Source organism: Setaria viridis, chromosome 2 (genome assembly GCF_005286985.2).
Source record: "Setaria viridis chromosome 2, Setaria_viridis_v4.0, whole genome shotgun sequence".
Classification (NCBI taxonomy): Eukaryota; Viridiplantae; Streptophyta; class Magnoliopsida; order Poales; family Poaceae; genus Setaria; species Setaria viridis.
Window position 1 is genome coordinate 27,589,673 of NC_048264.2, and position 12,036 is coordinate 27,601,708.

General features: G+C 53.1%; 1 protein-coding gene across 1 annotated transcript; it reads left to right on the forward strand.

Moving 5' to 3' along the window:
- The first annotated feature begins 11,628 nt into the window (after positions 1 to 11,628).
- On the forward strand, positions 11,629 to 12,036 carry LOC140221898 (uncharacterized). The gene has a single exon (XM_072291850.1). It carries the CDS (start codon positions 11,629 to 11,631, stop codon positions 12,034 to 12,036), a length of 408 nt encoding a protein of 135 aa, XP_072147951.1.

Consider the following 12,036-nt stretch of genomic DNA (forward strand, 5'->3'; position numbering starts at 1 on the left):
GCTGCTGTGCTCTTCCACCCTGTGGCTGTTGCTGTTGTCCTTGTACCAGATGCCTTAGCAGCTCAGTTTGAGTTGCTAGGATTGCCTCCAATGGCGATGGGGGCGGGGGCGGGGGAAGATCCTGTCGCTGATCACTACCACTGGGTCCAGAACTAGACCTAGTGCGGTGCGCCATCTGCAAGAGTTAACGCCCCATTAATTTCCTAACCTTAGGTGTACTCCAACAAATGGAACGTATGAATTAAATCCTTTAATGCGACTCTTGCCAATGGTGCATCACACGTCCTCATAGAGGAAGCACATTCCTCCCATTCTCGGCATAGGCAACCTCTATTTGACCTGGTACTCCACTTCAGGCAACACATGCCGCATACAGACTCCCGTGATCGGGTCCACTCAGACCAAGGGGTCGGACACGGTCCGTACTTGAAAAGGGTCGGACGAGGCGGAGACTGCCTCAGGGGTCGGCGCACTCTAGCTCGCAAACTAGGGTCGACCAACTGAACAGGCTCCCCGAAAACAGCATAGGGTTACGGCGCAACTTACTCAACCCTATCATTCACACCATACGAAGAGGAGAAAACTATGCACCGGGGTTAACTTTATACACAACGACGTTTCAACACAGGGAGTACTCAACTCAAGGCTAACCTATTACAGCTTTTCCAAAATCTAGGCTGCCGAGGAGTACAACAAAAAGAAAGAAGGTTCCATGAGAACCCTTAAGCTACCAATGGACACTATGAGTCGAAGAAGGGGCGCCATCTTCTTCTATGTCCATGCTGGACGCTCCCTCATCTTCCTCAGGGTCCTCCTGAGCTTCGAGCTGCATGTTGAGGGCATGCATATCCTCGAGCTCGGCTTGGTGCTCCTCCAGGTGGGCATTGGCGACTGCTAGCTCCATTTCCATCTCCATCTTTTCCTCCGAGAGCTCTATCATGCCGTCCACGAGGTCGGCGACTTCTCCTTCTAGCTCGGAGATCCGATCTTGCATATCGTGGATCTGGATACCACGCTGGATCAGCTGGTAGGTTTGACCTACCATGTCTCTTCTTGCTGCCTGGAGGTGACCGTGGGTATCTGCTGCCGTCCAGGCGAAGAGGGTCATGGCTCTTCCCTGAAGCTCTATCAACCTGTAGAGGGCGGCCATGCACCGGATGTTGGTGGAGATGGTGACCATGGCGCAGGTGGTGGCCAGCACCTCGATGTTTCTGACGCGGTCAAGCCAGGCCGGGTCCAGCCGGTTCCTGACGGGAAAGAGACCGATCGGGTCTAACGTGATCTCCACGGGGTGCAGCTGACAGAACTGGGTGAGCAACTGAAGGGCGGCGGATTCCCATGTATCTTCCGGAGAAAGACCATAGGCTATTATGCCAAGAGAGGGCCAGTCGGGCCGTGCAAGGGGAGGTGGTACCAACGCTTGCACCTGGCACGTCTGAATGCCCTGTTCCATATATAACCGCCCGGCATACAAGGGCGGGGACTGATACCCAAACCACTTCAGCGTATCCCACAGAATCGCGGGAAACCCCTCGAAATGCAGGCACGTTGATTGGAAGGTACCGTCCACTCCAAAAACAACATGTCCAGGGACAGCCATCTGGAACCAAGAAAACCGAAACCACGTGAGATAACTCCAAGGATCAGGGGTCGGATAGAAAAGCAGACGGGTTTCACCGAGAGCAACTAAGAGAAACTAGAAATCCTTAGATCAAAAGAACTCTTTCGGACAGGGTTGCTGCTGAGAAAAGGGACCGTACAACCTTTTAGATATACCGCATGCACGACCTACCTTACTCTCAACCAAAAACAACTGCCCAACTTTGGGTCTTACGCGGTCAGTGCCGGTGACAAGGCAACAATACGTCTCTCCCTATAATAACTAGTCGGTTCTAGCAACGTCTCTTAACGAGCGCGGTTAGCAACCTGCAGAAAACACCACACACGAACCTTTCGTGCCAGCACCCACGAAAGCGTTCCCAAACATTACCGCTCACTATAGGAACGGCACCCATGCGTTTAAGGCTGCATGGACAGCACTCAACCGTGGAAATAGGCTCCCTTTGAATGGATCCGTATAACCCTTCGCATACTCGTGATGCAGAATCGGCACACGTGTGACAAACGTGGCGAAACAACCGTGCTGATAGGTTCGTTGGAATCGAACCGTATCAACCTTCGTATGGAACACATACGGAACCTGCGCACGTGTAATAGACGTGGGCGAAAGCAACCGCGAAGATAGGGTCCCTTGAATGGAGCTCCCTATCAACCCTCGCATGCTCGCGATGCGGAACTCGGCACACGTATGATAGACGTGGCGAAGTGCTGGAGGAGTTAGCAAAATAACCAAGTACTTATTAGTCACCTGAAACCACCCCAAAATCCCCTAGGGCCTCTCGCACTAAGTCATCCCTAACGATCGTACGAGATTTTCAAAAGTTTCTTGCAGCTTTTATCCTTTCAAAGAAGTGTTTAGGGCTCATTGGGTTCTCTGAAATGCTAAACACGGCTCTGATACCAGCTGTGGCGGAACCACCTCAGATTAGCTTGATTAAACAGGGTTAAGCGGCCTAACATGCGACACTCCTGCCTAACTCGAGCTAACACGAAGTGCCGTCGGATTTCATCCGATTTAACCACTTAAACAGGATCGAGTTTAGCAAACCCACACGAAGGTGAGTGGTTACAGAGAAAACAACAAGTCCACTGAGTTGAACAAGTTTTACCCATTTAGTTCGGCCATAAAATCCAACACCAGAGTTTTACAAGATTTCAAGAAAACAGCAGAGAAAACTAGCGGAAGACTTCGTCGGGGTCGGATGTCCGGGCGAGGCCAGCCAGAACATCACTGAGTCCTCTCTTCGCCGTCCGAGGAGGGGTCCCACTCGACCGTCCAGCCTGGCGGGAGCTGGGGCGGCCAAGCACCAACCAGAGAGGGGTCGGAAGCAGCAACTTCACCTGAAAAACAGGAGCCACAACAAGGCTGAGCTACTAAGCTCAACAAGACTTAACCGATAGGAGTAAGGGCTACTCCTCCTTCTAGACATGCAAGGCTTCTTGGCTGAGGGGTTTGTTTGCCAAAAGCACTAAGTATCCCTATTTCAGTTTTTAGCTTAGGTTCTATGTTCATTTACCAGTCTAGGTTGTGCAACCTATTCTAAGCATTCATAGAACCAAACAAGAGGTGTAGATATAACAACAACATTGCCATCATCAGATTCCTCACTTACTCAGGGTGACATAGCGATCAAGCAATCTCAAACTGTGAGAGGCAGACGAATCGATTAGAGTTCTTTAACCATGCATGGTGAACCTAGCCTCACGACATCCGCGCACCCGGAGGTCGCTTCCTGTGTCGGCCTTCCCCATCAATCCCCTAACCCGTGTCGGGCCCATTTCCTTTGGTGCAAGGTTCCACAGACCCGGCCTCTGCCGTCCTGTGACCACGCATTGCCACCACGTGCGACAACCCGCAGGGGAAACTCCGTTCCAAGAACAATGGGGCGACCGCTCACGTCTAGGTTCAATCCGGTACTAGGCTTCCTCATCCCATACTAAGTATGAGGCTAGTACTTTCAAACACTCGATCACGAACACCACCACTGTCGGGCCTTAGCAAGATTTCATAGACAGACGGGGCGACCATCCGACCACCAAAGAGTTACCCAAAACCCTGCCCCGTCCATCGTCCTTATAGTTATAACAGGAGAGTAAACATGCAACTCCTATAACTCGCGAGTGACAGGAAATCACTCGGCTTTTACCGTTTTTCTAGTTAAGCAAGGCAACTACTCGGTCCAACAGCTAGTGCTCGGATCATGGGTCACTGAGTCATGCATCTAGGGTTTCACACAACTCCTATACGTAAATGCACAAGCATGTTACAGAAGGCATGCGCAAGTCTGGTAAAACATATAGGACTTTCATGCAACCGGGGCTTGCCTTCAAGCAAGGAGGACGGAAACTGCTCGACTTCGGGGGCGACTTCGGCTTCGGAGGGCAGGAGCTCGGCTACAGCTTCTTCTTCTGGCGCCGGGTGAAGCTCGTAGAAACCGTCGGCGAGGTGCAGCTCTACACGAATGCAATGCAAGGGTTAGCTTAGACGGTTACTTCAACAGCAACACTAGCTCACCTGAGCCCAGAAACTTGCGACAAAGAGCAGGAGGTTATGGTGCTTCGAGAGAGCTGATGGTGATCAAGAGGTAAATGCAGGAAAGGAAATAGTGGTCTGATCCTCGAACTAGAGGATGTGATAACTGGGATCCTTAGACGCAAGCGCGGAAGGGTTCCCAAGTTTTACACATACACCCTCGAGTTGAAGAAAAAGATCACAGCCAAGCCCTCGGGCGAGGCGGATAAGGGTCGGCGGAACAGACAGGGTCGGTCGAGACGGAACTGGGGTCGGGCGGATAGGAGGGGTCGGGCGAGGCGGACTGGGGTGGGCAACTCACCTTCTTCCTGAAAGGAAAGCTTGGGGTCGGGAAGAAGCGGTCTTGGGCGGAGGACTAAAGCTTCGAGCAAGGGCTACGATGGGCAAGTTCCGGCGGCGGCGCTGCTTCTTGCGGATCACAAGAGAGCTCTTATGCAGCACGGAGGAGCAAGCTGCTGGGTGACTTGGAGGAAACTGAGAGGGAACTGGGAGAAGAACTTCTTAAGAGCTAGGTGGGTGGCGCTAGGAGCTGTGAGCAGGGAGCTAGAGAAAGCTGAAGGTAATAAAGGCGGAGGGAACTTCGGCGACGAGGGCATTCCTTTTATAGCTGCTGGGGCAGAGGAACGGAAACGGCGCGGAGAGAGAAGGGGAGCGGCGCGAAGGCCGGGGAGAAGCAATGGAGTGCTCTGCCGGGGCGGCGATTGAGCAAAGAGGGCGGTGGTGCAGAACTCCGGGGGTGACGCCAGTGATCATTGCGTTCTGCCGTCAGGGCGGCGTAGGGGCGGGTAGACTGGTGGTTGAGATTTGGCGGAAAGCGGGCGTCGTCGTGCAGAAGAGGTGATAGAAGCGACCGGTTAAACGGCGCTAGAATCGAGGACGCACAGGTGAGAAGACAGGCGGACGCGGGCGCGGGGGAGAGCGCGGAACAACAGATTGTCGGGCGGCGTCTGACAGAGCGGGGAAAGGAACTGTCGCGGCCGTGGTCGGGGTTGGCGGTGAAGGAATCGTCGTGTAGCGGCGACCGGGCGGCGCAACTGTGGCTGAAGGGATGGAAAAGACGGGCGACATCGGGCTCTGGGGCCGGGATCTGGTGGCGTGATGATGGGTGCGGGAGACGAGGTTCTGCAGAAAGGGGTGCAGAGGGCTTCCGCTGCTATTGGGGAAAGGGGGTGCGGGAACCCACTCTGTTGCTTGCCAGAGACAAAACTGAGCGACGGCGTCGGAGAAGACGAGCCACGCGGCAGGAAGACTCTGAGGCGGCCATGCAACTCGAGTGCGGCTGTCGCGGAGGATCTGGAAAAGATCTCACGGGTCCACCGGTGGATAGATCGGACGGGTGAGGAAGATCCGCAGAATCCGACGGTGGGCTGAGCTCGCCGGGGTCGGGAGAGGAGCGAAGCAGGAAGGGGTCGGATCTCAGGGGTCGGGACCGGCGGAAAACTGGGCACTTAGGTGCGGTCAAGCAAAACAGCTGACTAAGCCTAAGGGCTGAGATCAAGACTAACTGGAAAGGCTTAGGGGTCGGTCGTTACACTCGGACCAAGGAGGAGGAATACCTATGCCGGAAAGCCGACGCCATGCAGCAGGCTAGGGAGCTCTGGAAGGACCTGGAAGCCCTCTAGTCGGCCAAGGCTCATCGGGACACCTTGGGGAAAGGGAGTGTGGGCAAGCCAAAACGTCCCCCAGCCGGGTCATGTCCGATAGCCATGCGTGAAGGAGCACCCTCTATGACAACAAGTCCCCCTGTCCCCCGGCCTCCAGTCCATCAGCTGGCCGCGAGGATTCAAAATGTCGTAGATCGCCCCTTACGATGGGAAGACTAATCCCAAGGCCTTCATTTTGAGTTTCAAAGTCACCATTCGGTCTGTTGGAGGTGATGAGGCCATCATGCGAAGAGCTTTGTGATGCCATGATGGGCATCACCCGCACCTGGTACACTACCCTTGAAGCCGGGAAGATCTTCTCCTAGGAGCAGCTATGGGAGGTGATGCTAGAGAACTTCCAAGGAAACTACGATGACCCCATAACTTCAGGACACCTCTTCGCCGTCAAGCAAGGAGGGACAGAGATGCTTAGAAGCTTCGTCAAGTGCTTCATCAACGTGAAGTGCCAAGCAAGTGGTCTAAGCAAAAGAACCATCATTTATGCTGCCCAGAAGGGTCTACACCATGGCTCCCTTCGGTCACGCCTCTCCCGGCGTCCTCCTCAGACCGTGTATGAACTCATGCGCAAGATGGAGGAGTACACGCATGTGGAAGCTGATGAGCTCCGCGAGGCCCAATGGAAGATCCTCCCGGAATCCCAACCTACGAGGCAGGAGAGAAGGCATCACGACTCCCTTCCGGAGCATCCCTAGGAGAGGGACGACCAGCGCAAGTAGCAAGACCATGCATGTCGCCCCTACCGGGAGGTCTAAACAGTGGAGACCTCCCGAGGAGGGAGGAACCCCGAGGGGACCGGAAGAGGGAGAAGACCTCTGATGCCCGGAAGCCCTCCTCCAGATCTCAAAACACCAAGCCTCGAGTGAGTCGAGCTAGACTCGTTACGGGATTCGTCAAAGCCATACTGCATCATCCACGAGCACTTGGGAGGGCACACTACACGAGAGTGCCTCTCCATCGATGCCTGCAAGGCAGAAGTGGCAGCCTCCGCCCGGAAGACCTCCACCACAGGGAGGGCCGTCATGCACACTGCCCCACCCCCACTCATGGGTTGGGTCAACGCGCCTCCGCCACCGATACCGCACCCCGCCCATCAGTGGCCGCCCGCGGCGGTGTACAGAATGCCACCTCTGTCTCCACCACCACCAAGGCAGCCACAGGCCCCTCCGCCGGCCCCAAATTAGGAGGCGCCTGCCCGGGATGTGCAGTATGTAGTGGGGACTCATCGCATGGTCCTTCCCATCTCTGGGGATTCATACAGCCCCTGGAGTCCAAGCGCCAGTGGCACGAGTACGTACGGGAGGTCCAGCACGTGACCTCACACCCGCAGGCCCTGCTCCCCCACTACGCCACCGTCCTGATCACCTTCTGAGCGGAGGACTACAACATTCCCTTCTACCCCCACACTGATGCCTTTGCCATCTCAGCCAACGTTGTTGGGCTCTCCCACACCCAGCTTACTCAGGTTGGAACGCCTCTGCATGGTTTTGGAGGGCAAGTAGTCGAAGCCCTAGGCCAAATCCAACTGCCAGTGTCCTTCGGCCTTGGTGAATATGCCCACACGGAGGACATCATCTTCGACGTGGTGGATGTGCCCTACCAGTACAACACCATATTTGGGAGACGCCTCCTCAACACCTTTTATGCCATCCCTCATCACAACTTCCTGTGCATGAAAATGCCAGGGTTGAAAGGAATCATCAAGGTGCTAGGCGATCAGAAGCTGCAAGACTCATCGAAATCAGATGCACCCTAAGAGGATGGTGCAACTGGCAGCCAACCTCTCGAATGAAATGGAAGTAGCCCTCCTTAATTTCCTCCGGGAAAATGAGGACGTCTTCGCTTAGTCCCTCTCTAATCTCCAAGGGATCGACCGAGACTTGATCCAGCACCACCTGAACGTTGACCCCAGAAAGAAGCCCTCCAAATAGAAGGTGCTAAAGATGTCGACGGAAAGGAAGGAGGTGGCCTATGCGGAGGTGACCAAGCTGCTCGACGCAAATGTGATTCGGGAAGTCATTTACACGGAATGGCTCGCCAACCCGATCCTAGTGAAGAAGAACAATGGGAAGTGGAGAATGTGTGTGGACTTCACCGATCTCAACAAGATTTGCCCAAAGGATGATTTCCCTCTCTCCCGCATTGATCAAATCGTGGACTCCACTTCTGAGAGTGAGCGCCTCAGCTTCCTACATGCCTACTCCTGGTATCACCAAGTCTGGAAGGCGGAAGATGATGAGCCCGGACCAATTTCATCACTCCATTCGGAACATACTGCTTCGTGCAGATGCCCTTCGGCCTCAGGAACGCCGAGGTGACGTTCACACGACTAGTCTAGCTAGTTTTTGATGCCCAAGTCGGAAGAAACCTGGAGGCTTACATTGATGACATTTTCAACAAAAGCAGGAATGAGCAGGACCACCTCTCTGACTTGTGGGAAACTTTCACGAATCTACGAAGAACCTGACTACATCTCAACCCCAAAAAAATGCATGTTCGGGGTATTCTCCGGGAAGCTACTAGGTTACTTTGTCTCCTAGAGAGGAATCGAAGCTAACCCCGACAAGATCCGTGTCATCCGGGAGATGGAACCCCCGAGAAACGTGCGTGAGGCGCAATGCCTAATGGGGTGACTTGCGGCACTGAGCCGCTTCATCGCTAGATCGGCAGACTTGCGGCACTGAGCTGCTTCATCGAGAGATTGGCAGAATGGAGCCTGCCCATCTTCGAGGTGCTATGGGGTTCCGACCCGTTCTGGTGGACGGAGGAGCAACAACAGGCCTTCCATAAACTCAAGCAGTACCTAGAGCATCTAGAAGTGCTGACAAGCCCTACCCCCGGCGCCCCGCTCCTTCTCTACATCGTAGCAGTAGAGGGAGCGGTGAGCACAGTCCTAGTGGAAGAGCACTCCCGAGATAGGAAGGAGGAGCGATCTCCAGTGTACCATGTCCCTGAAGCATCGACGAGGACCAAGCTACGCTACACCGAGTTGGAGAAGATGGTGTATGCTGTCGTCATGGCCTCCCACAAGCTGAAGCACTACTTCACCGCTCACCCGATCACCATCCCAACCTCCTACCCGCTGCGCGACGTCTTCGAAAATTGGGAGGCCATTGGGCGCATCAGCAAGTGGGCAACAAAACTCGATCCTTTCGCGCTCTCCTTCGTCTCCCAAAGTGCAATCAAGTCACAAGCTCTCGCTGATTTCATTGCCGATTGGACACTAACGATGTCTGCCAGTAGCCCCTCGATGGCGGAGCCGATCTGGACAACGTATGTTGATGACACATGGGGCACCTCCGGCGCAGTGTTGACGATAGTTAACACACCAAGTTGTGAACCGCAAGCACATGGATCATCATAGCTTTTCCCTTAGAGTATTCCATCCAAGGTTTATCAATATGTGGATCGGCAGCGAACTGACTAGGGTTCTCTATCTAGCTAAACGAATCTAATCCTAACATGAAGCATGAATTGCATATAATGTTAAACCCAATCGTGAGATAAGTATTGTAGACAGGGTAAACAGATCACATCCATAGGTAACACAACAAAAGGTAGCATGAGCTTATTGTCTTCTTATTGTAGTTCCAGCTAAAGTGGTAACCAATCTACGTAGCACCTTGATAAACAGTCATCTCTTAAAAAGGTGGCTCGTAAGCGGCTTACTTTCTTGTGGTCACCATTGCGAGGTGTGTGTTAACACCTCTGGTTTTCCAAAGCATTACCTCAAACGACTCCCACAATACTAACCATCAATCCTACTCAACATTACATAATTGTTCGGTCTTTTCCTCCCACATGCTATCACCACACAATGGTAATCACACCGACTTCCTACGCACTATTAAGATGTATCCACAAGACATAGACTAATCACCATGATTATATCTATTCCTACTAAAAACATACGCTTACTAAACATATGAGAAAAAGCATGCATCATAGTAGATCAAACTAAGCACAAGATTAGATTGATATCACCATCGTGTGTGCATAAGCCTTGATGATCACAAGGCTCGGCTCCAGAATTCCACCATGGCTTCGCTGCGCAGGGATGACCAAGGCGGCTAGGGTCTAGCCTAAGTCATCTCCTAGACAACCTTGAAGACTTACAGCGGCCCTCAGCTCCCTCTGATGTGTGTCCCTCTATTCGTCGACTTCTGGTGGATTGGTCTGCGTGCTCAGTAAAATATCGGAGTATTTATAGTCTAGAGATCGCATGGCAGAAATTGGAAGGTGAGAGAAGCAAGGAAAGTCCCAGGCCGATTGGCCTAGCCCTTCCTTGTGGTCTCTCACACCCTCCTTCGTCCCCAAGTCTTCTTAGGTGTTCTGAAGTCTTATTTTTACTTGTATGTGGGCCTGACACATCGATAGCTTCAGGATGAAATTGATCTTTAATAACTTTCCAAATCTCCGCTTGATCCTCTTTAATCCCGAAGTGATCCTTGCCATATCTTCACAAACTTAGGCCTTAAGTAATCTTGGAGGAGTGCTTCCTAAACATGAACGTCGAAGGAGGCCAGAAGACTCCTGGCCAATCGGCTTGGGCTTCACCAGGCCGATAGGCCTGGGCTCTTTCTAAGCCCACTGGCCTTCATCTTTGACAAGTTCATTACTTGTTCAAAGTTTTATCCAAAATTATGCTTTTAGGTACAATTTCTTGGAAAAAATAGAATGTCCTCCAAAATACAATGCATATGCAAAAATGGGGTTATTTTAGGTACCAAGTGGCAGGTTAGTATAAGAATATGTATGAAAACATCACTTAAATAGCACTAAAAGTGTGTCAATAATGAGCATCAACACGCAGGAGCGGCGGCGATCCTATCCTCCCCGATGGGGCAGGAGATCCGATATGCCCTCCATCTTGACTTCCCATGCACCAACAACACGACGGAGTACGAGGTGCTCGTCCTCGCGTTACAGAAGGCAGCAGCCCTATAAGGGCGGTGTCTCCTCATCAAGAGCGACTCCCAAGTCGTCACACTCCAAGTAGAAAACGAATACCAGGCTCGGGAGCCCGAGCTGGCGGAGTACCTACGGGTGGTCCGAAACATGGAACGCAAGTTCCATGGTTTCACCATCATGCACATCCCCAGGGTGGAGAATGAGCATGTCGACGCATTGGCCAAAGCAGCCTCCCAAGGAAACTCGCTCCCGTCGAAATTCTTTTTTCACATCGCCACTGCCACCAACGCCGCAGGGACCTCTCGCGAGGTCATAGCCATATTCAGCGAAGACTAGTGCTCCCCCATCATCATGTTCCTTGAACTACACTCCCGAGGACCATACGGAGATGCACCGTCTGCAACAACGATGCCGTCACTACCAGCTCGTGGACGGAACCGTCTACAAAGTAGGCATGTACGCCCCCCTCCTGTGATGCATCCCTAGGGAGGAGGGGTGATAGATGCTGGAAGAAATGCATGCCGGTCCCTTTGGGGCACACTCGGCATCTAGGGCCCTCGTCGGGAAGGTCTTCCAGTAAGGATTCTATTGGCCTACCACGCTTCGGGATGTCCAAGAAATTGTCAGGCGATGCATGACCTGCCAAAGAATGAGCAAGATGAGCCCTCTCCCCGTGACGCTGCTCCAACCATTGGCTCCTGTCTGGCTGCTCGCGCGATGGGGCATCGACATCGTGGGACCACTACCCACTGCACCAGGAGGTTTCCGTTTCGCGGTAGTAGCCATCGAGTACTTCTCCAAGCGGGTGGAAGCGGAGCCAGTCACCGCAATCAAGTCTGCCAACATTGTCAAATTCTTCTAGAAAACATCATTTGCCTCTTCGGGGTGCCAAGGGAGGTCACGATGGACACTAAAAAACAGTTTGATTCTGAATGGTTCTGGAGCTACTGTGATGATCTGGGCACAAAGGTCTTTTTTGCCTTGGTGTATCATGCACAGTCTAACGGGGCTTGCGAGCATGCAAACAGTAACATCTTCGTGACAATGAGCAAGCGCATCTTCGGAGAACCTAAAGGTGTGTGGGCCGACGAACTCCCGAACATTTTGTGGGCCCATCGCACCTCCACCTCACGCCCTACTGGTTTCACACCCTTCCTGCTTCTATTTGGAGAAGAAGCCATGACCTCGGAGGAGGCCTCGCGTGGCTCCCTCTGGGTCACCCACCAAGCTGATGTAGGAGATGAGGCGATCGCAAAGGAGCTACTAGAGGAAACACGCATCCAAGCCGTGGCCAACCTTGAGAAGTACTAG

Excerpts from the sequence above, each read along its gene's own strand:
- LOC140221898 (XM_072291850.1), top strand. The coding sequence starts at position 11,629 with ATGGACACTAAAAAACAGTTTGATTCTGAATGGTTCTGGAGCTACTGT.